The sequence below is a fragment of the Miniopterus natalensis genome, chromosome 3 (genome assembly GCF_054644295.1).
Source record: "Miniopterus natalensis isolate mMinNat1 chromosome 3, mMinNat1.hap1, whole genome shotgun sequence".
NCBI lineage: Eukaryota > Metazoa > Chordata > Mammalia > Chiroptera > Miniopteridae > Miniopterus > Miniopterus natalensis.
The window spans coordinates 101,631,318-101,658,999 of NC_142083.1; the positions used below are offsets into that span (position 1 = coordinate 101,631,318).

Sequence of the window (27,682 nt, forward strand, 5' to 3'; positions counted from 1 at the left end):
CATGAAATTTAAGCAAGGCTTTTGAATACAGTCCCAATCCAACTGAAAATGCTCTTTCTATATCCATCCTATTAAAGACCCTATTTCCTACCAAAGAAAAAAAATCAGTGTATGTCTGCTCAGGTTGCCACTCCCACTGTGAGCAAACCTCAAGCAGACAGAAGCCCAGACTGGCCCCACATCAGCGTGAAAACCAGCAGAGACCGGGACGGGCGCAGAGCGCTGGGGCCGGCACGTCTGTGCGGGCCGGCTCTGCTACTTCACTGCGCGACCTGGGGCGAAGGACTCCTTTACGGGACCCAGTTCCCGTGTCTGGAATGTGAGGATAAGAGCTGCTGAGCGTAGCAGGTGATGCTGGGAACCGTGGGCACGGAGCCTGCTCGGTGCGCGGACCCAGTCCTGACGCTAGTGGTGCTGTAGTCCCGATTCCACAGCCCTTCCTTTCCTCCATCCGAATCCTGCAGACATGTCAAGGCCTGGCCAGTTTGCTCACCCTCCATAGGCCCTTCCCGACGCAGCCAAGCCGCAAATATCTCAGGGAAAACCACACACGAGGTCTTCCGTTTCCCTTAGAAGCCCAAGTTCTGGAGTCAGGCGGGCGTGGGATCCGTCTCGGCTCTGCCGCTTCCTCTCTGAGTCCGTCTGGTTGCGGAGCCTCTGTGAGCGCCGCCGTGTTATCAGGTGGGGAAAATAAACCACCCACCTCCGGGGGTTCTCGTCAGCATCAGGTAAAACTGCGCCTGCGAATAAAGAAGCAGCCAGGACGTCAGCGCCCAGTCGTTTCCCCGGAAGGTGAAGCAGATGGGAAGTGTGTGTATGGAGGGGGATTGTTTCTGACGATAAATTATCTCGTAAGCAGGACTCGGCTGAGCTGAGTGTCCAGCAGAGGGGTGACTTGCTACCCCCTGCCCCGCAGCCAGCAAATCCTGGGCAAGACTCTAAGGGCCCCGACGTCCGGGCTGCCGGTGTCTGGTCGGCCCTGGGAAGCTCCTTGGTCCTGGATGTTCCAGTCCCTTTTGTTTCGTCTTTTGACGGCCCCGCCAGGACTTTTTAAACACCCCCCCCCCCCCCCCCCCCCCCCGCGCTCGCCCTGCGCGTTCGCTGCAGCCGTGAGGCGGAGACCGTTTGCAGCTGCCTTGGGCGCCCTCACAGAGGCAGCGTCTGGTTTTCCAGCATCCAGTCGTCTCTCTGGAGCTGGATCAGAACCCGGACGCGGGGCCCTGACAATTAAGTCGTGTAAATGGAGCCACCCCAGTGACCTCGTGGGATGTGGGGCGCAGGGAGATGAGCTGGGCTAGGTTTTGACTATTTAATGAGCTTTTGGAAAGTAATTACTTGAAACTTGGGTCCACTTGACTAATATCCGTTCCTCTGTTTTGTCATTTCACAAGGGCTTTGCCGAGAAATGCCGATGCTGTCTGGTGCGTGTGGCCTTTGCCACATCTGTTAGACTCCGGCTTTCTCAGGGTGGGAGCAGCGTTGGAAGGGACTGGAACGGTCCTCATTAAGTGCAGCAGTGATTGCTTACGTCTTAGTCTTGAACCAAAATCCGTCATGTGACGCTTCCAGCTTGGAGTCCAGGGCTTGACTAACCGCGGGGATCTTGTCTGCCACCCGTCTCCGCAGGCACTATCATCGGGTCCTCCTCTTAGAGAGCCCTTGCCGGGAAGTTATTGCCGAGATGAAAAGCAAAAAATGAAAATTAGCTGGGCCCTGGCTGGTGTGGCTCAGTGGTCAGAGCGTCGGCTCGCACGCTGAAGGGTCACCGTCCGATCCCTGGCCCGGTCGGGCGCGTGCAGGAGGCAACCCGTCCGCGCGTCTCTCCCTCCTCGGCGGGCCTCTCCCCGGCTTCTCCTCTCCTCCCTCCCTCCCTTCCGCTCTCTCTAAAAGAGTCGATGGAAAAATATCCTCGAGTGAAGATTAACGACAACAACAAAAATTAGTTGGGGCCCTTCTTTCCCCCCCGAGTCTTTTTCTTCCGTTACAGGCTACATTCGGCGTCATTCCGTGCTGGCGTGGCCGGGACTCCTGAATGAGCTTTCTTCCCCGAACCCTTAGCGCATCCCGTGTGTCACACGTCCCCTCCCGAGCATCGCTAAACTGAACGTCTCTCTTTCTCTCCAAGCTGATGACCAAACACCCGGGCAAGCGTCTGGGCTGCGGGCCCGAAGGCGAGCGCGACATCAGGGAGCACGCGTTCTTCCGCTACATCGACTGGGAGAAGCTGGAGCGCAAAGAGATTCAGCCCCCGTACAAGCCCAAAGCCGTAAGTAGCCGTCCCGCACTGTCCCTCGCCGGCACCGCGCCCTCACCACCGCGGCCAGGGGCTCGCGCCGTTCCTGGGCCCAGTCGCGGGCACGAAAGCGGAGACTTCCACTCGCGCAGCCGGCCTCTGCGCCTGGGGGAGACGGCGGAGGTCGAGCGTCCGTTCTGTGGGTTCGGCAGCGGTGACGGTCCTTGCCGGCAGCTTTGGGGAGCGGTGCTCCGGTGAGCGGCGTTCGGGCCTCTCCGACCGAGGGAAAGAACCTAAGTTTTCCTTGTTCTTCCCTCGGTTCGATGGTGTCACGTTCTCTTCATACTGACACTGAAAAGGTCAACAGTATTTAAATTTAACTCTGAATCATACACCATGTCTCGGTCGGTAAATAAGAGGCTCCCCACGAAGGGAAGGAAATGAAACAAGCCGGCCGCTCGCAGACCCCGGAGGCCCTGGGGCAGCTCCGTGGCGCGGTGGCCTCTGTACCTGGGAATGAGGGTCTCCGATGGCACGGTGGCCTCTGTACCTGGGAATGAGGGTCTCCGATGGCGCGGTGGCCTCTGTACCTGGGAATGAGGGTCTCCGATGGCACGGTGGCCTCTGTACCTGGGAATGAGGGTCTCCGATGGCGCGGTGGCCTCTGTACCTGGGAATGAGGGTCTCCGATGGCACGGTGGCCTCTGTACCTGGGAATGAGGGTCTCCGATGGCACGGTGGCCTCTGTACCTGGGAATGAGGGTCTCCGATGGCGCGGTGGCCTCTGTACCTGGGAATGAGGGTCTCCGATGGCGCGGTGGCCTCTGTACCTGGGAATGAGGGTCTCCGATGGCGCGGTGGCCTCTGTACCTGGGAATGAGGGTCTCCAGTGGTGCGGTGGCCTCTGTACCTGGGAATGAGGGTCTCTGATGGCACGGTGGCCTCTGTACCTGGGAATGAGGGTCTCCGGTGGCACAGTGGCCTCTGTACCTGGGAATGAGGGTCTCTGGTGGCGCGGTGGCCTCTGTACCTGGGAATGAGGGTCTCCGGTGGCACAGTGGCCTCTGTACCTGGGAATGAGGGTCTCTGGTGGCGCGGTGGCCTCTGTACCTGGGAATGAGGGTCTCCGATGGCACGGTGGCCTCTGTACCTGGGAATGAGGGTCTCCAGTGGTGCGGTGGCCTCTGTACCTGGGAATGAGGGTCTCCAGTGGTGCGGTGGCCTCTGTACCTGGGAATGAGGGTCTCCACCTCCCATCCCGGTCCCCGGAGACGCCGCAGGGAGGGCTTGTCAGCTCCCAAATAACCAGGCCAGGGGTTCTGCTGGGAGGATATTGCGGCTCTATTCCAGGTTCGAAAACTGCCCACTGAGGCTGCAAAGTGAACCTAACATTGTCATAGAAACCGGAAGGTATAAGGGACTCGGTGCGAAGAAAATGACCATGATAATGGCACAGGTTTGTATTGTTACTATTATTAATTTCTTGGCCACTAACTCTGTGCCAGGAATCGTACTAAGTACTTCACAGGTAGCATCTGATTAAGCCTCAGGTGTGTGTGTGGGGGGGGAGGGTTAGCCTGCTACTCCTGGTAATAGCAGCGGAAATGGAGACTCTGCCCCAGCCCCTCAGCCCAGTGTGCCGGAGCCAGGATCCAGACGGTCCGACCGGGAGAGGCACCGGAATGCCCGGGGCAAAGCCTCCCGGTGACCCTGCCATCTCCCCAGGCCTGCCCATCCCTGTTTCCACGTGGGAGCTCCCTGGTCTTAGGAGGTCGGCCCCTTAGGCGGCCAGTCCCCCTGTGTGGCCCTTCTAATTGCTGCGGACTTAGATGTTGACATCAAATCAGCCTCCCAGAACCGCCGCCCTTGGGTCCTGCGCTGTCCCCCAGAGCCTCTGTCTCTACAGCATCCTCCAGACATTGCAGATGCTGGTGTTCAGCTGCCGAATCTTGGGATTTCCAGGCTAACCCCCCCCCCACACACACACCTGCCAGCTTGTTCCCTATGACGTCACCTCCAGGCGCCTGTTGTCCTCCAGGTAATCAACATCCATCTAAAGTGTGGACACAGGGTTGAGCTCAATATTCCTAATAGTGTCTGACTCTCAGTTAACACAGTGGGTCCAACAAGCAGCCTCTTGACTATCTAGCGACGGTGGACGGATGAGCCAGGCCCCTCTGCTCCTTTCCATCTTCTGTAGCAGCTATAGTGATGGTTTCCCACGAGAAGACTGTTGTGGTACAGGAGAGCTGGTAATGATTTTTAATGTCCCCGGTGCAGCGTCTCTGAGGGGCACAGCGTCTCTGAGGGGCACAGAGTCTCTGAGGGGCACAGCGTCTCTGAGGGGCACAGGGTCAGTCCTGCTGACCCAGTGACTTTGGGTTTCAGACTGTGGGTGTAAGCAGTGGTTTTCCGAGTGTGGTCACCCGACCAGCAGTATCAGCATCACCTGGGGACACCAGCAAGTCTGCGGCAGGGCCTCCATGGGGTCTGCTGCAGGCTCCGGCTGTCAATGCTGCTGAGTGTGGCACAAAAGCTGAGGCCAGGGAGCCAGGCAGAGGCCGGAGGAGTGTGGCCAGGAAAAAATCTCCTCGAGAGAAAGATGCTGCTTCTCGCCCAGTCTGCGTGAGGGGCGGTGGCTTCCAGGAACAGGCCACAGACTCACTGCCTACGAGGCCAGGCAGGCAGTGGAACTGAGGGACCAGGACGTGGGGGACAGAGGCTGAGTGGGGGGACAGGCCGACCGAGAGCCGACAAGCTAGCTAAAGGGCTCAGTGGGTATTCATTCCCAGCTGGACGGTGGGAAGGTTCTGTGGGCCAGTATTTCCATATTATCCGGGACAACAGCAGCTACCTTTTTCTGGGCACCTTTGGTGAGCCAGGCACTGGGCTGGCCAGGTTTGCTCTGCGGGGAGCCAGGCACTGCACCACTCTGTCCTCATCAGGATTTTTATGTGAAATCTCACTATTTTGTGATATATTGGCAGCAAATTTTTAAAAATTAAACACAATTCAGGCCAAATAAAACCCTCCCATGAGCCATAAGTGGCCATGACTGTTGTGTGAGGCCTCTGGGCGGTGACTCAGTCGGGCTGTCGTTCGGCCAGCTCCCTTAGTTCCCCTTGTTTACAGCCAGGGCCCGCCCTGCCTGGCCCGCTGTGTGGACTGTTCCTGCTAAGCAGCAATGACTGCAGAAGGCCGAGCCCGGCCTCTGCTCACGGAGGTGCTTGGAAAGGGAAAGGCGGCTGTTCTTATGGGCAATAAAAACGTTGCCCTAGCCAGTGATGGCCAGAGGATCCTTCCCCGGCTGTGCACTTGATGTGGTTTTCAGCCAGCAGTGTCTTAAATTCCCTGGCGTGGGCCTAACAGTGGCTTTCGAAGTACAGTGACTGGACGGCTGTGTACTTTCCGATGTCCTCCCACCAGCTCCGAGGGAGGACGGCACTGCCCTCGACGTCCTTAGACTGAATTAGAAATAATGGTAATGATGCGCCACCGCTCACCTGGTGCAGCCTGAGCGCCTGCCTTTCACGAATCGGACGCCAGCCTGAGCCCCCTGAGGATTTCACGCGTCCCCTCCCCACACCTCCTGAGGGGCTCAGGCGAGTGCCCGCAGAGCCCGCGCCTCCTGGGGTGCACGCATTCACGCACCTGCGCTCGCTGTTAGGTAGAAAGCGGCGAGGCAGCCGTGGGCGTAGCGAGTGTTTCACCGTCAGTGGAGGCGCTGTGACTGCAGCTCATTAGAACGATGTTAAGTTGTCTCGCTGCTGCCTTCATGGTGGCCAGGGGCTGTCAGTGTCGCCCGCGGCGCTGGGACATGCTCGCTTCAGTGCTGTTTCAGGGTGCAGGCTAATTTCTGTAATGTGCACCCGATGTGTCATTCTCTCGGTTCAAGCCCCCCACGGCTCCCTGCTGCCCCAGAATGACGCCGAGCCTGTGCCCTCCCCTCTTGCGCCGCCTCAGCTCTCCTTCCTGGCTTGTCCACGCAGAGCCACCCCGGGCGGCAGAGCCCTTCCCGCCACCCACCCTCCGGCCTTGCCCCTTTCCGCGGTGGAGTGAGCGGAGCGCCGCCCTCTCGGGGCTCCTCGGTTCGAGGGGGATCCTGCGCCAGCGTCCTGTCGGCAAGCTCATGGCGTGTGGGGCGATTCCTCGTTCAACGTCACGTGTGCCTTTTTGACGAGACTGAGGGATGGTGACGGTCCTTCCATGAGGCTCAGCACATACAGAGACTTAACAGCTCTGCTGAGTAAACGCACGAGGTAGTGCCTGGCTCCAGGCCGAGATGCCCAGCGTGGCTGCTGGGCACTGAGGGGCTCTGCGGGCTCGGAAGTGGAGGCGGTGTTTTCTCAAGCGCGGCGGGGCCGGTGTCTCAAATGAAATGGCTGCTGTGGCACCTCCTCCCCACTCACCAGGGCCATGATGTGGGTGCTGAACCGCATCTGCCCTGGCGTCCTGTGGGGGTGCTGTGTGTACCGGTTGGGTGCCGGCGAAGGACCCGGGGGTGCGGTGCATGGATGCTTGGATTCTGCACGGAGAAGGCCGTGACTTCTGCCATGTGTCATTGCCCAGGCCAGTGCCACAGGGGCCACGACGGAGCCCAGCAGAGCTTCTGAGTCTGTGCACATGCGTCCCTGATGCCTGATTAAGAGGAGGACTCGGGTTCACCTGGCCTGGGGTCCAGCCCGCGAGCCCGCATGGCTGACGCTGGGCGAGAGGATGCCGCTGGCCGCAGTCCTGGAGGGTGGTTCTGCGGGGCGGGGCGGCTGGGAGTTGGAGGGCAGATCCTGTTGTTGACAGTGCACCGTGTGTGTGGTGGGGGCTGTGCTGAAGGATGACGGCTTCAGTTCAGATGTCCGTGCCGGTGCACGAGGGCCGATGCATGGAGCACGGCGGGTTGTCTCAGGTGCTTGGCGGGAGGTGCTAGCTTGTGAGCCGAAGGGCGGAGTATGTGGCTGAGTGCGTGGTGGGCGGTGTTTATGGAGGTTAGGTGCTGGCCTGGGTGCTGGAGACATAGCAATAAATACAGTAAAAGTCTCTGGTGGAACTTATATTTTAGAGGGAGCAGGGAAATAATAAACATAGAAACCAAAGAATATGTTAGAAGTCAGTAAGCGTTGTGGAGGGACGGGGTTGGGGAGAGCTGGGCCGGGGGAGGTCAGGTTAAGCAGGGTGGGTGGAAAGCGCGCTGAGAAAGGGACGTGTCAGCCAGGATGGGAAGAGGGTGAGGGAGGGAGGGAGCCCTGCGTACCTCTGGGAGGTGGGGCGGGGCTCAGGTGGTAGCAACAGGTGCGAAGGCCTCAGGGCAGGAGCTCACCGGGCACGTTCAGGGACATCCAAGAGCCCAGGTGGCTAAGCTGAGTGTCGATAGAGACTAAAGAAGATGAGCTCAGAGCGGCCATGAAGGGGCAGATGGTCGAGGCCACTGTGGGGTCTTTGGCTTCTACTCCAGCTAAGAGGAATGGCCGTCAGAGGGCTGTGGCATTGGAGGGCTGTGAACAGGAAAACAGCCGGTTCTGACTTTGGGTTTTAAAGATAGCTCGGACTTTAGATGCATGGGTGAGACTGGAGGCGGCTGTGAGGCTCTTGCAATACCCCAGGCGCTTGGACAGGACAGAGCTGCTAGAGAGCCTCGGGCGTGTTCGTCTTGGCCTCCCAGCCCTGCCCAGTTCCTGGCGCCCCGTAGGTACTCTGTCCTTACCCCCTGGGCCACAGGGAGTGGATGGAGAGTCTGCCCGCATAGCCGCCCCTCGAGTAGACCTGTGGTGGTCAAGCCTGGGTGCTGGTGGAAAGCGGACGAACTGATGCAGGGGTTGTCGGGAGAGCCTCCGGAGGTCAGAGTGCTGCCTGCAGGGTGCGGGACGGGCAGGTTTGCAGCAGGTGGTACCTCCTCCTGCCCGAGTGATGCCCACAGAATGCGGCAGGTGCTGGGCGCCGAGGGCTGTGGCCGAGGTGTCCTAGAATCCGGCTGTGCCGCAGTCTGGGTGCATTGAGGCCCACCGCGGGTGAGCCTGTTTGGGGAGAACTTGTAGCGTGTGGTGCTGTGTGGCCTCACAGAATGACATGCTGGCCGACGTCGTGTGTTTCCACTGACAGGCCTGAGACTGGTGGCAGTCGTCCGTTGCTGTAAGTTGCTTTAGTGAAGTCCAGTCATGTCTGCAACACCTGCTGCAGGGCTCACAGTGAGAAGAGTCGGGGCCACCTGGGGAGGGAGGGAGGAGTGGGCAGGCGACAAGGACAGCCTGCTTCCTTGCAATCCCTGGGTGGGGGGGGCGTGCGCAGCGCCTTCTCGAGGACACGTGGCTCCTTGTTCTGAAACACCCCCTCTGGGCGGGGCCGAGGAGCACAGGCTAGGGAGGGCTCTTGTCCCTGCATCCTGCCATCACGGTCAGCCTGGCTGTCAGGCCGCACGCCCTCTGGCCCCGGCACTATAGGCTGGTCCCGTCATCACTCCTGCGCCTGAGGTCCCTCTCTCCCTCACTTTATCTGAGGCCGGGAGACTCGGAGGCGCCAGAACATGAGGAAAGCCTCGGGATCTTACGCTCTGAGAGGGCAGAGCCCTGCGCCCACCCGCCGCCTCCAGCTCGCACTTCATGTCCCTCCAGCGTGGCACTCCTGTGCACTCACGGGATGGGTTTCTGGGTGATTCTGTCCTTGAAAACGCCGTTTATGCCGCTGAGGCTGGGGCATCAAGCGCTGCTCTAATGAGCTGCCGTCTGTCCGCACGTCCTCCTGACCCGGCGCCCTGTCCACGTGTGAGCCGCTGTGTGTCTGAATGTGCTGGAGGTGCTGACACTCCCGAGCTGAACCGCAGCGTGTAACCTTGTACATTTGCTATTAAAACTCCAAATCCAAGGCTTCGGAAACGACTCTCACTTTTACATCATAGGATTGAGTGAAGGATGGGCCTGGCTCCCCCGAATGCTCAAGAGAACAATACCTTTGGGGAAACGGATTGAAAATAATTCTCACAAGATCTGTGCTCTTCAGGCATATTGGCAGAAATACCGAGTTCTCGTCTGTGGCAGGCGCTGTTTTAAGTGCCTTCCGGTCCTACCTCGTTTCCTTCCCACGAGCCCGGCGTGAGGCAGGTGTGGTCACCACACGTGCACACGGGCCAGGAGCTGCGAGGCTGCGCTCCGCCCACGGTCGGCCGCGGCAGGTGGCAGAGTCGGGACCTGAGCCCTGGACTCACGCTGCCGGGGGTCCTGGGAAGAGCCCCTGGAGCCCCTGTGAGGTTGTGACTGCAGGGCTGCAAGGGAGCCAGGATCACACATCTAATGGCGTCTGTTATGTAACAGAAAAAGACCAAGTATTCTTACAATTCAAATGATTTTTAATTTATTTTAAAATATTTCCAACCGTGAGTAGCATATTCACACCTTTTATAATTCACTGGCAGGCTTTCAAGAGATGCAAATCTCACTCGTTCCTTAAGGCTCTGATTTTGGGGCTGAGAAAGACAGCAGGCATCGAACAACCTCTGGAAGCAGGGGCGCAGCCTCGAGAATGAGGCGTTCAGGGCAGGCCCATCAGTAGGGAGGGGACATCTCCCGCTCGGCGCCGCTTGTTCCTTTGGTGATCCAGAGGGTGGGGTTGCAGAGATCTTAGTCAGGCAACAGGCTGTCTTTGCAGGCTGACTAACAGATAGCCAAGAGTCTGCCCACTTCTCTCCATCCGTCCACTCGCCCACGAGCCCCTATTGAAACTGCCGATCAAACCCGGCTCCCTTGCCGTGGCTGGAATGGGTGGGTTTCCGGGCCTGTGAGGTTCCCAAGTCACGTGCTGGGTGCCTGACTGAACTGTCCCCCGGCTTCTTTGAATGGAAGGTCACATGCCGGGGGGAGTGTGAACCTCTCAGGGCATGTCTGGCAGTAACCACTGAAACATCCCAGAAGTGAAGCTCGGGAAGAGCCTTGAGGAGTGGAATTCCACCTCCCGTTCTGCGGACGAGCAGGTGGCGGCCGGGAGACGCCCGCGTGACCGGCACAGGGCAGGGAGCAGCACCAGCGAGAAAGCGGACGCTCCACGTAATGGGTGCAGGGATTCACCCATTTATCACAGTCCAGCGACCGGCTGTCCTGCCAGATCGTTCAGTTTCACCCTGTTCTGCTGGTCCCTCTGTAGCCCCTGAGAGCTGCTGTTGTTAGCTCCCCTGTACTCCGGAGGGACCGGCTCAGAGAGTGAAGTAGCTCGCCCCCGGTCACAGCCAGTAAGTCCGAGTGCCAGTTTCATTTAAACTCCCACGTCCTTACCTGCGAAGCCCCCTTTCTTGGCCTCTGCAATGTTTCTTCCCACGTCCCCCGAGCTCAGCTGCCCAGACCGGAGTCTGAACTTTCCTGGGCCACGGGGCTCGTCGAGGGAATAGTCCTGAAGTCAGCTTCTCGGATTCGCTGTCAGCCCTGCCCAGGGGTCATTCTTACCACAATGCCCCAGAAAGCTGTTGGCCAGACGTGGGGGAACTTGAGGGGTGAGCGGATGGAACCGGGGAGACCGGGTCAGGTGGAATGTGATGGAGGGAGAGTCCAGTGAAACCGGGGTTCAGACACCAGCTCCGCTGTTCAGCAGCTGAGTAAAGGCGGGCGGGTAATGTGACCTCTGAGCGCCCACAAACACAGGCTTTCCGGTCACGGGTCCCGTCCCCTGGGTCTCCGCCAAGAGCCCGTCTCCTAAGTCATGGGAGAAATTAAGGCCAGTGGGTGCCCACGGGTGGTGGCTGCCGGCCTGCTGCACCGCCCCTCGGTGCACCCCTCATGTTTGCCTTCCCCGCCCACCTCCTGAGCCTCCAGCCGCCCGTCTCCTCTGCCTCGTCTGTGCCGCAGCTTCTCTCTCCCTCAACCAAAGCTCCTGAGGTTGCAAATAGAAACCTGATTCAAACTGACATCTAAACAACAAGCACATTTAAAAAGTGTTCAGTTACGGCCAGATTCGGGCTCTCTGTACCCCTTGGGTTGCTTCCTCTGTGTTGACCTTGTTCCTCCTCAGAAGGTTTTCAAGGACACGGAGCAGCTCCACACTCATCCCGTCCTCTTAGCAGCTCTGCCAAAAGGAGCTTCCTTTCCCTAAAACCCCAGCAGCCTGGAACTCAGTCCCCCTGGACGACACTGGGCAGATGGCACCTCTAAAGCACAGTGCGGGGGTGGAGGTGCCCACTGGCCAGGCCGGGTCACCTGCCAAAGGACCGGTCTACCCGTCGGGACCAGACGTGTTGAGAGGAGGAGTGGGTCCCGGGTCCTCCAGGAAACGTAAAGGCGCGATTGCCAGACAAGGGGGACGCCTGCTGCGTAGGCCAGACCGGCAGATGTCCCCCCGCCTTCCCGGTCTCCCTCCGCAACACGCACACCCCTGCATCTTTCTCCTCTTAAAATCCCTTCCCTCGACCCAGGTCCCTCCTTCCTGCCACTGGGCTACTGCCCCGTCTTGTGCACACTTTTGAAAGAGCGGCGAGTCTTGCTGCCCCCGCTTACTTACGACCATTCTTTCCTTGCTCGGCGCCGCGGGCTTCTCCCCCCACCAGCATTGAAAGTTCTCTCCTTGAGTCAGCAATGACCTCTAAGTGCCCGTCTCGCGTAGACGTGTCCTGTCTTTCTTGATCTCACTATTTTATTGGGTACTCTGATTTTCCTCTCATTAAAAAAACCCGAAAGAGTCAAACATCCACGGAGCGTCAAAAGCGATGCAGAGGAGTTAAGTGCCTCCCCACCGGGCCCCTAGCTCGGTTCCTGGGGTCTCCTTCCCGGGCCACCCCCTGCGCCCGGCCCTGCTGTGACCTGGAGCGGCTGTGCCCGCGCAGAGGCCCCGCCCCGCGCGCCTGGGTTCACAGGCGTGCACAGCCCCCGCTCGCTCCCCGCCTGCCGCCTGTTTTTATTAGCACTTTGAGGTCGTCTTCATTGGCTCGATAGCCCCGTCTCCTCACGTGTGAGTATGTCTGTAGGGCATAAATTCGGGCTCCTTCCTCCTTCCATGCCCCCTACGGCCCCGGCCTCGCGCATTTCCCTTTTCCCTCCATAGCCAGTCCTGGTAGAAATACTGGCTCCACGGAGACTTCCGATGTCAGTAGATTTTGGAGGGAGAGATGCCCAGGACCCAGGAAGGGAGAGAAAAAAGCTTTTTTCTCGTTTATTTACAAGTGCAGTTTCTTAGAAACACCCAACGAGGGTGTGACAAACCGCGACTGCCAGGTGGCACGTGAGTCTGACGGAAGTGGCTTTCCAGGGAGCGGAAAGGGCCCCTCTGCCCTGGACACACGTCTTCCCCTCACTGCGCTAGGGGAGCCCCGGCCCGGCTTCACCGCACAGGGCCTTCCCGCACCCACCAGCCTTGGTGGAAAGGATTTTGTTTTTTTTTAAATTTTTTTAATCTTCAGCCAAGGCTACATTTTTATTGACTTGGGAGAGAGAGAGACAGACACTGATGTGAGAGAGAAACATCCGCCAGCTGCCTCCGGTACTCCCTCCGACCTGGATCGAACCCGGGCCTGGGTGTGCGCCCTGACGGGGAACTGAACCCGCCACCCCGGGGCTCCAGCCTGCTGAGCCACCCAGCCAGGGCTGTTGTGTGTTCTGAGGGCCTGGACTTCACGGTAATACCCTGGGATGTTACCTTGTCGGATGTTTATGTGCACGTCGGGTCGTCCTCACTGCGCACCGCGGAGTCGGTCCCTCTGCCGCGACAGGAAACGTGGCTCAGGGGGCTTAGCTGACTTGATTAAGGCGGGTAGCCGGGACTGATGGGGCCAAGACTGGTACCCAGGTCAACTTGGCTTTCAGTCCATGCCACGCGATTAGAGATAATTCACAAGGCAGTGCGACGCGGTCTGTGGAGTCAGCCCGGACTCCGAGTCTTGGCTCTTCCCCGTGGGACCCTGACCGTGGTTAACTTCTCGAACGACCCGTTCGGTGGGCGTCATTTTTGCTCGGCCCGCCTCAGAGACCTGGGAGAGTCAGCGCCAGAGAATCACAGGCAGGTAAAGGTAAGTACTGGCTGTGGGCTAGTGTATTTGGAGCCAGCGAGGTGGGTTTCGGATGAACGGTGAAGAGGTAAGGAAGAGATGATACTTTGCTGACATGAGAAATGGTTACTTTGTTTCATCTGGGTTTTGAAGCAGGGTGAGCGGTAAAGGTGACGAGCACCCGCCCACCTGCTCGCGCAGCCGTCCCGACCAGACCCACGTTCGCATCGTGGGGATGTCAGCTGTCGGAACCACAGGGCCGTGGCGGTCATTTTCCTTGGTGCTTTGGGCAGCTCCCCGTTTGGGCAATAAATGCAGAATGCTGACCGAAGGGCCCGGGTCAGTTGTCAGATCTGGGTCAGGTCATAGCTCCCTAAACCCGTTCCTCCTCCACCGCAGTCCCCCGGGACCGTTGGGTGCTCGCGTGCGATGACGCCTGTGAGGCACGTTACGCAGTGTCCGGCTGGTGGTCAGCACCCGGTACCGTCCGACAGTCCTGGCCGCCGGCCGCGTGCAGGGCCTGAAGCAGGGCTGGACGCCGCGGTGGGTGGAGCAGAGGGCTTCAGGCCTGCGGAGCTCGCCGTCTAGGTGGGAGCAGAGACGACAGACAGGTGAGCAGAGAAGCTTGTGCTTCGAGGCTGGCGTGCTTGGATGTTGTTCCCTGTGAAGGAGATGGACAGGATGCGCCGACGGACAGCAGCGGGGAGAATGGGCATCTGCCCACTTGGGGGTGATCAGCACAGCCGCCGAGGGGGTGGCATTTAGACTGAGAGCTGGAGGGAAACAAACATTGCGTGTTATTTTTAAATGAAACATTAAAGAAATAAATGAGACCTGCTATCAAGCACAAGGGACCCCCTCTTGCCTCCTCCTGAGTGGACACGGGACCAGTGCCCCCACCTGGAGAGACCTTCGTTCTTCCCGACCAGGGGCTTGCCTCTTTCTGCTCTTGGCCAAGGCCGGACCACACCGAGCACCGCCTGACTGCTCCGTAGAAAAGCCCTGGTCCGTGAACGGCTTTTGAAAATGAACAGACGCGAGGGCAGCTCTGTGCTCCGCCGGCCGCTTCTCGCCGGACGAGTTCCTCCGCCGCTTGCCTGCTGCGGAGAGCTGCTGCCAGGCATGCGCAGGGCCCTGGCGCTCCCGGGTGGGCACATAGGAAAAGGAGAGACTTGGGCATGGCCATCGTTCCATGTGACCTTCTAGTTTCAGTTCCTGTCTTGCTGGAGGCGGGCGGGAAGCCGCCTGTGCCCTTAGCCTCACGTTATCAAAGCCGGTTGAGCAGCGAACAGCGTGGGACAGGCCTTTACCCTTCCTCAGCACCTCGGCCAGTCCCGGCCCTCTTCTCACCTCCATTTCTCCCCTGGGCTCTTTCCTTCCCTCCTTCAAAGAAGCAGGGTCCTTCCTTCTGATCCCACTCAGCTTAGACGCCGCCTCCTCCAGGAAGTCCCCCTGGCCCTCCTTAGCGTCCTTGCCCCTGTGCAGCGGCTGGGTGTGCATCTGCCTCCTCCGCTAGACCGTAAGCTCCGTGATGACAAGGACAGGGACCCCTTACATGTTGCTGCACTTCTGGCGCTCGGTGCACCGCCGGGCAGGAGATCACAGAACCTCAGGGTCAGCCTTCATCACCATCCCCGGGGCCCCAAATGCACATGAGGGCAACCACTTGGGAGACCTTAGTGTTTTTAACTGAGACGAAGCCCGTTAGCAGCATCAGGCAGACCTTAACCATTTGGCTAAATACCTCCATTCTCTTTATTTCTGTTTCCCCTCGCTCTTCCATGGCTCTAGCTCCTTCATTTAAAATAGCTTTTCTCTTATTACAAAAAAAAATAAAAAAAACCCCAACTGATTGTTATTTAAATTTGAAAAACACAGTCAAGCATAAAAGATAAAGCAGAAGATGAAACTATCTGGGCGTCTCCCGGTCTCTGTGAGCGTGTGCACAACACGCATGCAGACATGGCGCTCACGCCTGTGTCCGCCCCTTACAGAATGGGGACGGAGCGTGTGCACTTGGCAGTTGTGGGATGAAGCCTTTCAATCTTCCACATCTTCTAACGTTTAAAAGTGTTTTGTGCGGTAATACATCAAATAGACACATCATTTATTTAACTCTTTTCCCTATTGGTTTATAGTTGATTTAAATTCTTTTCCCTTCTGACAACTCTTTGGTGACCATCCTGTGTCTTGATGGATAAACCCGGGAGTCCCGAGGAGGGTCCAGGAAAGGCCCCTGGAGGAAGCACCCTGTGCTGGAGACAGGGAGGGTGCCTAGGAGACGGCCAGCGCTCCCGGCCCAAGGGACAGCCCGGGCAGAGGCCTGGGGAGAGGGCCCCCAGGGCCCCTAGGAGCTGGGAGTTCCTGGCGGCTGGAGGAGGGCGTGTGAGGGCGGGAGGTGGGCGGGGGTTGGGCACGGAGGGGCTCGGCCCCAGATGACCAGGGCAGGTCCTGAACAGTCTGCCAGCCACGCTGTGCGGCATGGGCCTTGGGCGATGGGGAGCCGTTGCTGACCAGAGAAGTGACATGTCTGGGCTGGAGCCTGAAAGATCCCGTGGCTGCTGTGCCTGCGCCAACTCCGCATTTGACAGCTAGACTCGGAGCTGTTATTAACACAATGAAACAAATTAGGAAGACTCCAAGAAGAAAAGTTAGCTCACATGTAACAGCTCGCAGACACATGTTTCGAACTGTCTGGGTTCTTGAAGCCAGGGGCACAGTGCAACAACCCTCACGTCCCGCCCCGCCTGGAGGAGGCGCCGTCGGGTTTAAGCAGCCCGCTGGTTTGGCCCCGGCCCTCAGGAGCCCAGCGGCGATCCGGGTGGTCGGGAGGCTGGGTTTTCTTTGAGTAGCTCGGAGAGGGTGCAGTACCCGCCCGACTCGGGAGCCGGTGGGTGGTCAGACCCGGCCCCCCGGCCGCCCGCGCTCCCAGGACGCTCAGGCGCAGAGCCGAGGCCCAGCCTCCGAGGGCTGGCGCCGCGTCGGGAGCGCTCCTGCGGCCGACGGGCGGCCACGGCGCCCTTTGGAAAACACAGCAACACGCGGGAGGCTGTGAGTTGCCTGAGCCGGGACAGCGTGCCCCTGCCCCCGCCGGCTGAGAAGGTGTTGTTCTGAGGTGGGGGGGCGCTGTTTTCTGTTTCCCGTTACAGCCTCTGGGGAGGCCCCGCAAAGCAGCCGCTTCTGCTGTCGATGGGAAATTGATGGGTTTTAGAGAAAAATGGCCCCTGGAGACTCTGTCTCGTTAACGTGCTCCTAGACTGGCTGGTCGGGTCCCAACACCCAGGCCAGAGAGAACCGCCTGCAGGCCTGCCTGCGTGTACCCTGCGTCCTGCCCCGGCATCTGCGCCCCGCCTCGGCATCTGCGCCCCTCCGCCCCACCCCTTCCCAGCCTCTCCGTCCGTCTCTCCTGTGGACCGGGGCAGCTGCCTCCTGCCTCCCGGAGCCCCTGCCGTCGGTGTGGCCCCTCTCCGCTGCAGTCCCCTCGCGGCCGCCGGGGCTCCCGCCCGGTCCGTCACTTCTCCACTGGGCTCTCAGACGTCACCGTAAATGAAACCGATGCTCAGCCCCCCCCCAGTACTCTCCAGCCCTCCTGTGCCCCACTCACCAAGTAGCTCAGGCCAAAAGCCTTGGGGCCACTGACGGGTCCTCGCTTCCTCTCACACCCCGCATCCGACCCGTCAGCAGACCTCGTGAACGCCCATTCCCAGTGCATCCCCCACCCCAGCGCCCCCTTCCCCAGCCACCCGCATCTCTTGCCGCATTGTTGCAGCACCGCCCTCGACCGCCTCGCTGCCCCACCCATTGGTCTGCTCTGTGCTCAGCCCCCGTGGGCCTGCTGAAGCATGAGTCAGTACGTGCCACGCAGCGCTCGGCATTCTCTAGCAGCGTGAAAACCCTGTCCTCACGTGGCCAGCAGGGTCCGTGACGCCCTCTCCGACCCCGCTCTGCCTGGGCCACTGTGGCCACGCTGGCCGCGTTGCGGTGTGGTGACTACGCCATGTGAACTCCTGCCTCAGGGCCTTTGCACCTGCAGTTCCTTCTGCCTGGGATGCTTTCCTCCAGACGTGCAGGTGCCCCCCCGCCTCCCGGGGGCTCGCGCAGCTCACGTCCTGGAGCTGACTGCTGTGTCGAAAATGGCATTGTCTTCGCTCCTAGGCCCAGCTTGATTTTCCGTGTCACCTCTTTCCAGCATTGGAACATATATTTACATTCACAGTTACATTTTTACTTGGTTTTGGTGCCTTTTCCCCCAGTAGAATGTAAGATCCACAAGGCATGGGTTTTGTATAATTTACTGTCAGCACACAGTAGGTAATAAACATTTCCTGAGTGAGAAAATGAATAAAGAAAGCGTCTGGACAGCAGTCCTGCCCACCGGGCGCCCACCTGAGGGCGTCCTCTTGTGGGCGTCTCCCCCACTGGCCAGCAGACTGTCTGTTACGCTCCAAGTCTTGGTCGTGTGGCTGGGGCAGGGGTCACTTATTTTCTGAGACCTGAAGCCAAGATATGAAAAGCTGAAACAATTTAGCTTGAAATAGCAAATACATTTCTCTACGTCTGACACAGGCCTTTTAAAAATGCAAGACTGTTTCCTCAGTATTAAAAACCTAAACATCCTGAACGCCCCGGTGTAGGAAGCATGTGCCGTCGAGGGATTTGTGGTGGGGACAAGAAAGTGGGGACTCGGGGAGGCTCGTGGCTGGGATGCGTCGAGCACGCGCCTGGGTACCCGGCACTGTACGAGGCACAGGCGTTGTCTCCCGCGGTCCTCACACCCCCGTAAGAGGATGAGAGTTGTCCTGGTTCACAAAAGAGACTCTAAAGAACGTACCTGGAGTCTCACGGCCAGCAGCGCTGATGCCCGGATTCGAACCCGTGTCTGCACGGGCTTCCTCTTCCCAAACCCGGCCGGGGCCGAGGCTGCCTGAGAGCGGTCCCCTGCGCACGCACCCTGGGCCTCTGCCCCCGTGACTCAGAGCTTGCAAGGGGGGCTGGCTCTCCCTCGCTTCCTCGGCTTCCCCCGTTTGCCAGCCCAGTGGGCCGCGGCTGGCGCCCTCTCAGCGGCTCCTCCCTGTTGCCAGCGCAGGGCCATTCCGGGGCCTCCCCCTGCCTCTTGGAGAGACTTCTGCGGCCGCAGTGCCCTTTCTTCATTCCTCTCGGTCCCCAGCTTGTCCGATGTTCTCCTGGTCCCGCTTTTACCCTCTAAGTTTCGGGCAGTTCCTCCCCTGGACCCACGCGAGCCAGACACCTCCCTGGCAGGGCGGTTACGTGGATTAAAAGGTACCGTGTGCGAAACACCCAGCGGGCGCCAGGTGTCGGCGGCCTGGCAACTGCTCAGGGTTTTGATTCCTGTTATTACTGTCTCTCTCGCCCCCTCCATATTTCATCTTTTAAATTTTCGCCGACCGCTCTCCTGAGGTCCGGAGCCTGTGCTTCTCACTCCCTCAGGTCGTCCCCTAGAATCTCACCGGTGCCCACGGGCACCTGGTCCCAAACGGACGGCACCCTCCTTCTGAACGTCCCCACTTCCTGTGTCTCATTCAAACAGAGACCTCAGCGCCCCCCCTCGCCTCCCTGCCCCCCCCTTCAGTAACTCACCCACCGCCAGCCGTCCCTGGGAGCTCGGGCTCCGGCGCCCGGCAGGCCTGGCCCACGCCGGGCTCTGCTCGTTAGCTGCGTGGCCTTGAGCAGACGACCCAGACTTCTGGCCTCAGTTTCCTCATCTGTCCCGTAGGATGGCAGTAAACCCTCTTGTGGGGTCGTTGGGGGAATAACTAGGACAGTGCGTGTGAAGAGAGCCCGGGGCCCCTGGCGTGGTCTGTGTTAGCTGTCGGCTGCCTCCCGCAGGCCGGGGGCTGCAGACGGGCTTTGCTGCCGGAGAGCAGCGGGCACTGACTTGGTGACTTGTCCGTCTCGTGAGGTGGGAACCAGCACGTGCCCGTGTGTGCTCACGCTCGAGTGTACACATGGCACATGCACACACGCGTGTCGTAACTGCCTCGGACCGGGACCTTTTCACGTACAAGGACCCCGGGGCGGGGAGAAATGGGGAGAGCTCTGGTTTGTGTGCCATCCAGGACCTTCCTCCCCGTGTGGAGAGAGTGGGGGCTCGCCTCCCGCACCTCATAATCGGAGGCCAGCACCTCGCCCAGCCGCGCAGGCCCGGGGGCCCAGGCGTTGTAGGCACCACGCCCAGCGCTTGGGATCTTTCTCCAGGGACTGCAGTTGGCAAACCCGTATCCGCTGAGCTAGCAAGCGCCAGTCGTTCCTGATGGGGAGCCACGGGCAGCACTTTGAGGGACTCGTTATTTGCTAAACAGTGAATCTCCCAGGTGCGGTAAGCGGGTCATTACTTTGCATCGTTTGCTACATGAAACATCTCCGGCGCCGTAGCTCACCTCTTCCGGCAGAGGGCCTGGCCGAGTCGGGGCCGGGCACGTGCCACGTGCCACCCGCCCACCATCTCACGCTTCTGCCCACAGCTCCTGACTGCCCGGGACCCCGGGCAGCTCACGAGCTACAGAAACTGAAGGTCGGGAGCCCGAGGGCATTACCAGAGGTCAGGAGAACTTGGCATTTGATGTTGCTCTCATTTCCGGTCACTGAAGCAGCCGCTCTGAGGCGGCGAAAGGGAAGGGATGGAGGAAACCACACCCAGCTCTGTTTTTCCTGTTTTGTTTTGTTTCCACCCACCTCAAGTTCTTTTCTCCCCTCTCATAGTGTGGGCGAAATGCTGAAAACTTCGACCGGTTTTTCACCCGCCATCCACCAGTCCTAACACCTCCCGACCAGGAAGTCATCAGGAATATTGACCAGTCAGAATTCGAAGGATTTTCCTTTGTTAACTCTGAATTTTTAAAACCTGAAGTCAAGAGCTAAGTAGCTGTGTAGACCTCCGTCCTTCGTTTCTGTCATTCCAGCTCGACGGCTATTGTGGTGACATTTTTTTATTTTTCATTGCAAAGTTGCATCCATGTTTATTTGCTGATGAGACTAGAGTGACCATGTTCCAGGCCCCAAATGTCCTCGGTAGTTTGGAGCATCTCTCCGAATGGGGTTATGCAGGTGCCGCTCGTAACACACGTGATCCACGTCCTCTCACGACTTACGTTCTCTGCCATGTCCGTTAAGTTGATCCGTGGGGACAGAAAATGCCTGCTTTTCCTTTTTCCCCGCATGGCCATTTTTATACATCTCCCACTCCAGCCATCCAATCCAGACCCTGTGCCAGGGAGCGGGGAATTGGATGCTGGCGGTGCCCCTTCACTCCCACCCCGGAGCGTGGCTGGCACCCAGTGTGTGGCTGCTTTGACCGAGAGGGAGCCCTCCGTTCTGCCTGGCCTGGAGGCACTGTGAACTTTGAAAAGAAAGTGCTAAAAATAAAATTTTATTTGTTTTTTTTTTTAATTCAAAGTTAAGAAGATTATCTGAGCCCTTTCAAAATTCCAAAACTGCACTTTTACGTAGTTTCAATCTAAAAGCACCTCGAGGAGTCAAAAGGCAACCAGCTTGGGTGCTGCCTCACAGCCGTGACCTTTGGTCCCCTGCATCCCGGCCACCTTCACCCCCAAACTACTTGGGGAGGGCATTTGGCACCACTTCCTGGAGAGACATGGTCACTCTAGCAAGGTCCCAAAGGACCTTGATTTTACATTCCATTTCAAACTTTATTTGCTTTGGGATTTTATTTCTGTTGTTGTTCAAATGCAAAAAAAAAACAACAAAAAAAAAACAAAAAAAATACTTTGTTACTACATGCTTTGAAATATGTGTCCACATGTCCTAACCACAGTGACTGACTGATTTTCCAAGCAGACTGCTCTGGGGCCTGGCGCCGGCTGCGCCCGGGCCTGGCTGGCTGTGCGGGTTTTTGGGAAGCGACTCAGGCGTCTGAGGATGACACTGTTTCTCCAGACAGACAGTTGTACTCTGCTCTCTGATGTTGTTTTGCAAGATGTTTGTGGAAATGTTCATTTGTATCCGGATGTGTTACGTGCCATTTTTTTTCTAGCATCGAGATACGATAGTAAAAACAGGAGGAGAGGAAACACTGTTTCAAGGAAATGGCTCTCTGAGAAACGTGGTCCGACTACAGGGCGCCCCCGAGGCTTTGGGGCAGAAGGAGCTGCACCCGGAGCTTAATCTCAGCCCGCGTTCAGCCCGCCAGAGAGGCGAGGCTGAGGACTGATCGAGGACTCCCGGGGGCCTGTACGGGGCCGGGCGGGCTAGCCAGGGGCCCCCAGTGATATCAGAGCCACAGCCCACACTGGGCGCCAGCTACGGGCGTGGCCGGGGCTCTTGACTGTCTCATCAAAATCACTACTCCTCCAGCGTGGCTTAAATGTCCTTTGTAGCGAGCAGCTTGGTGAGGTCCCAGAGGCCTAAGGATAGCCCTTGGGTAGCGAGCACCTTGGTGAGGTCCCAGAGGCCTAAGGACAGCCCTTGGGTGGGAGAAACCCCGTTTTTTTGTAAACAGGTGAGGACGGCAGTGGTCCCCCATCCTTGTCTCCTGCCTGCGCCATTCTCAGGCCTAAGGAGAATCCTCAGCACAAGCTCGGTGATTTCCGGAAGCTCTGGGGCTTCCGAGAGGCCACCCGGGACCTGGAAAGCTTGGCGGTGCCCCTGAAGCGGGACTTCTCGTCTTAGGAGAACCACGCTTTGGGTCCTTGCCACTCATCCTTCATGCCCTCGCGGCTGCTTGCCGCCAGCTTTGAGACCACCCCTGCTGCTGCCCTGTGGCAGTGACCCAGGCCCTGGGGAGAGCAAACGGGTCCCAGACGGATGGCTTAGGAGGTTGGCGAAGGAGGGACACTGGGGCAGAACCCCTCGCTTAGTGCTGGGGAGACTGGCACCTGCAGGGAGGAAGTGACTTGCCCACGGTCAGCCACTGGGGATGCAGCCGGGCTCCTGCCACTCAGCACAAGACCCTTTCTGCTCTAAACTGGCATCTGAGCAGTGCCCACCAACAGGCAGCTTAGCTGAGGTCCTTCGGATGGCTGTTGGGTTACCAGGCCTTTCGCTGGATGTGTTCTCAGGAAGGAAGAAACCATGGGGAACATTGGGCGGCTGACAAGTGATCCGAGACAAGGTTAGAGACCAACGTCGCTAGCTAGAGAGGTAGGGAGGCAGATGATAGAGATAGATAGATAGATGATAGATAGATAGATAGATAGATAGATAGATAGATAGATAGATAGATAGATAGATAGATAGTTGATAGATAGATGATAGATGATAGATAGACAGGAAGAAAATACTGTGTATATACACTGTGCTCTACATTTCCCAAATTGCTGCCATTATTTCCAAAAGTTCGATAGTTTGCAGAAATACGGACTCAAGCCCAAGGCTCTGTTGGCCTAACCCCTCGCCGAGCCGGGCAGGGGGCTGTGGAGGGCAGGACCACGGTCAGAGCCCGCGGTGCCCCTTCCTGTCAACACCTCGCGCAGAGGAGACGGAAGCCGAGCTTTCCACGTATGTCATCTCTGGGGGATACTGTGCACGTTTGTCCAGGAAGAAAGAGGTTCGTTCATTTTTCCCACCGTGCGTGTCTCCTGCCCCCCACTCCTCACCCAGCCGTCATTTACTGAGCCCGGCTGGGAGCCAGGCCTACGCGGGGTGCCAGGGGCACAGCATCGCGACGCCATCCAGGAGGGCGGCCTTGGCACAAGTGACTGAGAGCACGCTGTGATCGAAACATGACTAGTCTCCGGCTCAGCGGGGTAGGCTTCTCGCAAGAAAGGAAAAGTCCTCACCGTCGCCGGGCTCGGCTCTCCGTAGACCGCAGCCTGAGCTGGAGGAGCGGGGTTTCTGGGACAGCCCCGCGGCGCGCTGGGCAGGGGCGGGCAGGGCGGCAGCTGGGCGGGTTTCCTTCCGCAAGGCCAGTGGCACTGTCTCCGTGCTGACACCGGACATGGAGTCCCCGGGGCTTGAGCAGAGACAGACACCGTGTGGACAGGGCCAGGCGTACAGCTCGTTCTGAGTCCGAGTCTCACCTCCGGGGACTCACTGAGTCCCTTCCTACCCCGGGGGACACTCTCCTTCCCGCACGATGCCCCTGGCTTCACACGGCCCGGTGCCTCCAGGTGACAGCCGGAGATTTTCCAAAAGAACTAAAATTAGGGGAGAATGCAAAACCAAGTAAGAAAGTCCAAAGAAACCTAAACATTCGAGCCATGGCGAATTGTCTGCCAGGGTCCAAGACCTTCCTTCATTTCTGAGACCTGCCCCCTCCTAAGAGAGGGTGGCACCGTGATCGCAGTGCCCTTCCTGGGAAACTAAAGCGGGCCAGTGGAATCGGTGGCCCTCCTTGATGAGCGAGACTGTCCTCGTGTGGCTTCCAAAACTGTCCACTCAGAGAGGAGTCATCCCGACAGCGATGCCCTTTCTCTTCCAGTTTCTAGGGTAAAATTCAGGGCACTGTCTGAGGGGATCTGCCCATGGGACAAAGTCCTGTTTGGACCATGTGGCTGTCTGAAGCGTGGGTCATCACCAGCACAGGAGGGGAAGGGCTTTCAAAGCCGGGTGCTGGGAGCCCGGAGGCAGGGAAGGGCACCTGGGGCCAGCGGTACCGGGGGGACCTGCAAGGAGGCAGCCGCCTGCCTTCCAGCCCGAGATATGCGGGACCCACACATGCCCACAGAACTCAGACCTCGGAGGCGCCTGATACAGGTCAGTCCACCCTGGGACTCAGAAAGGACAGTGGCCCCGCTGAGAGACCCAGGTCAGTGGCCACAAGTCCCAGTGTGCTGCTATAAAGCGAAGCCCCTGGCTCGGGAGCAGCTGTCAGCAGGGAGAAGAGAGCTCATCCCCAGGTCCTCGCTCACGATGCGCTCACCCAGCAGCCGCTCAGCAGCCGGGCGGCAGCTTGCTGTGTGCCGGGCGGGGCTCCCGCACCCGGAGCGCAGCGGCGAAGCGCAGGACCCTGCCCTCCCGCAGACGGGCCGTGCAACAGCCGCCGGGCCCCGCAGGTCATTAGGGGTGCCCGGCTTGGCGGTGGGGTCCAGAGAGGCAAGCACTGGCAGTGCTAAAGGGAGAGGTGCCTTCGGGCGACCCCCTGGGCACACGTGGCAGCACAGGCAGTGCCTGGCCAGCGCAGGGCGAGGCCGAGCTGGGGAGCGGAGTGGGAGACGCCCGCCACCGGCACAGCTCCGCGGGCAGCCCGGCCACGCCACTCCCGCCACTCACTGACCTGCACCCCGATGCCCCACTCACCCCGTCCCCCCACGTGCACACGAGGAAGCAGGACGTGCACCCCGATGCCCCACTCACCCCGTCCCCCCGCGTGCACACGAGGAAGCAGGACGTGCACCCCGATGCCCCACTCACCCCATCCCCCCGCGTGCACACGAGGAAGCAGGACGTGCACCCCGATGCCCCACTCACCCCTTCCCCCCGCGTGCACACGAGGAAGCAGGACGTGCACCCCGATGCCCCACTCACCCCGTCCCCCCACGTGCACACGAGGAAGCAGAGCGCTCCGCGGAGCGGTTTATCCATCTCCGGGGAGCGGCCAGGAGGAAGGGATCTTTGTGAGAGGGTCTTTTGCAACAGGGAGTGAGCCCAGTGATGAGAAGCGCTTATCAGCCAGTGAGCCTAAAACCTGGGTGGTGGTTGGCCAGCGACGGCGAGGCAGCCGGTCCTCCCTGACCCGCCCCCTTCACAGTCAGGCTTCGGGCAGGCGGCCTGCCCAGCACCAGCGAGTCCCAGGCGTCAGCCTGGGTTGTCCTCGGGCTTGTTCCCCACTCAGAGGGGCTGAGATGAGACATATCGCGAGCAGCGTGGTCAGGTAAAAGCCATCAACCCACTGTGGGATCGTGGGCAAGTCACTGCGCCTTCCGAGCCTGTTCTCTCACCCGGGTCGGGGTTGAGGACCCCGCTCTCCCTGCCCCGCGGGTCGTGAGGACGGGAGGAGTTTTTACCAGCCCGCACTCTTTCCTGGTAAAACCTGCTGCCCCCCACCGCCAACAGATGCCAGCTTCCCTAGGAAACAGAACTGTGTTTGCTTGTTTTAAGGCTGCCCCTAGACACTTGCTGCAGTCACCCTTGGGGAGGCCCCCTGGCTGTGAGGCCTGCGGTCCAGTCTGGGTGGCTTCGAGCTTCCCTTGAAGGCCCGGGTCGCCCCAGGGCGCGTGGGGTGCACCTGGTCAGCTCCTTTCATTAAGCAGCGACCTCATTTCCCCACAGGCCGCTCTGCCGTGGGGGAGCTGAGCAGGCGGGCAGCTGTTCTCCTTAAATCAGGGGTCGTCCTAGCCCAGGGGCCGCTCCGGGTGGTTTGCTCCGGGACACCCTGCCCAGTGGCTGACCATGACGTTACGCAGGGTGGGAAGTAGCTCCCGGCTCAGAAAGAAAACAGAGCCCCCTCCACGCTTGATGAGAGTCCTGAAAGAAAGTCAGTGTCTCGTTTCCTTTCTTAGAAAATGTCCACCACACTTTCTCTCCCGAAGCCAACGTAGGACGTGAAGTGAAAGCCGGGGCGGCACGGGCCCTGCAGTGCTGCACCGCCAGCGGGCCCTCCGCGGCCCGTGAGTCCGTGGGCTCCCGGCCACCGGCTCGGCGCGGTCACGCCTGCTCCTGTGCTGTGTTAACGTGTGTGCTTTCCGTTTGGCAGAGAGACAAGCGGGACACCTCCAACTTCGACAAAGAGTTCACCAGACAGCCTGTGGAGCTCACGCCCACTGACAAACTCTTCATCATGAACTTGGACCAAAATGAATTTGCTGGCTTCTCCTACACTAACCCAGAGTTTGTCATTAACGTGTAGTGACTGCGCCCCGTGGCCGCGCCCGGGCTTCAGGCCCCTGTGTGTCCCTCCTAGTCTTCCAGGATCCGTGGTGCGCGGGGAGCTTGTCCGAGAGGCCCCTTTGTATGTGTAGCCTGCTAGTTTGTTTTCTACATTTGAAAATGTTTAGTTTAGAGTAAGCGCTTTACCCAAGTGTAAAGGAACCATTTTCCAAACTTCCAGAAACTCATCCGATGATCAGACGATGTCAAATCTACTGTCTGATACCAAAATGCTTCGGTATTTGTAATTTTTAAAGTCAGAAGCTGATGTTCCTGGTAAAAGTTTTTACGGTTATTCTACAATATCTTCTTTGAATGCTGAGCATGACTGGTGTTTCTAAAAATTGTGAGTAAGCTTTGCAGTTACTGTGAACTATTGTCTCTTGGAGGAAATTTTTTGTTTAAGAATTGATATGATTAAACTGAGTTAATATATGCAAACTCTGTTGTTCACGTGTCTGCTTTTAAATAGACTCCGGTACAGAGGCTACAAACTGGACAGCCGTAGGCTGATGTGGCCAGGAGATGAGCTTTGTTTCACATGCACAAAATTTGTTTAATTGACATCACTGTCACCACTTTTAAAAAAATTGGATCTTTTATTTAAAGTTCTGGGGTTTCAGATTCACTTTAAGAAAAATCTGAAGACTGGGCCTTGGTTCCGATGTGGAAATAATTTGACAGAACTGCATCATGGCTGTCTCTCTCTTGTTGTTAATCTGCACATGAGGATCTTTTTTCTGTTGCTTTTTAGAGGGAGCGGAAGGGAGGGAAGGAGGGGGAGGGAGAGAAAGAGAGAAACATCGATTTGAGAGAGAGACATCGATCGGTTGCCTCCCACACCCGCCCCAACCAGGGCCGGGGACCGAACCTGCAACTGAGATGCGTGCCCTTGACCGGCAGTGGAACCCACGACCCTTCGGTGCCCAGGCCCAGGCTCTGACCACGGGGCCACACTGGCCAGGGCACGGCTGCCTCCTTTAAGAGCAATGTGTGCTCTCGTTTCACCGCAGCCTCCGCCGTGCCCTGTGGTCTGCACTTTTCCTCCACCGGCCTGGCTTCCGCAGCCACCTGAGGCTGAGGCATGTGGGAGTCAAAAGCTTGGTGACCTCAGTATTTTCCTGGGCCCATAATCAGAGTACGTGCTCAGCCGCCCAGCTGGTGTGGTTTGTGTGTGTTAAATCCTCAAGCACGAAGCAGACAAGAAAGATTTCACTCCAGCCCTGGCAGAGTCAGCAAGAAGGCTGCTGTCAGCATAGGGACACCGCTTTTCTGCTTGTAAAGCTACTTACGTTCCACTCTTTTCTCCTAACTTAGCATCTGTAACAAAGAAACAAAAACAACAACAAAAAATGGGGCATGTGCCCTCTCCTCCCTGTTCAAGGGCCAGGAGAGGAGGGGAGGTGAGGGAGGGACTGCCCACTGCCGTTGGCAGGGCCGTTGGCAGGGCCGGGAGCCCTGCCTCCCGGGCGGAGGGCGGGTCCCTGCAGCACCGGGTGGCCTGCCGCCTCCGAGGGAAAGCACGCCTCTGTTGCCCCTTTGAAAGGTGCAGGAGCCCGGCCTGCAGCACGTGCCCTGGAGCTGCCAGTGCCCGTGGGTCGCGGGCAAGAACAGCCCGACGCAGCAAGAGCGTTAGGGCTCCGCGGGCATATTCATCTCCTTGGGAGACGCCGGCACACGGAGCACTGGGGGGACTGGGCCTGCTGATCCTCAAGCAC

The 27,682-nt window shown here is 58.8% G+C and overlaps 1 protein-coding gene across 2 annotated transcripts in view; it reads left to right on the forward strand.

The window, feature by feature from the left end:
* The window catches only part of PRKCB (protein kinase C beta), a 273,228-nt gene extending 246,864 nt beyond the window's left edge, over positions 1-26,364 (forward strand). The window contains exons 16-17 of one of the 2 annotated variants that reach the window (XM_087815849.1): positions 2,126-2,266; positions 25,792-26,364. In XM_087815849.1, coding sequence (XP_087671975.1) covers positions 2,126-2,266; positions 25,792-25,944 — 294 coding nt within the window. In that variant the 3' untranslated portion in view covers positions 25,945-26,364. Of the gene's footprint in view, positions 1-2,125; positions 2,267-19,901; positions 20,904-25,791 lie in introns of those variants that run through there. The other variant, XM_087815848.1, reaches the window with a different exon arrangement.
* The last annotated feature ends 1,318 nt before the right edge of the window (positions 26,365-27,682 follow it).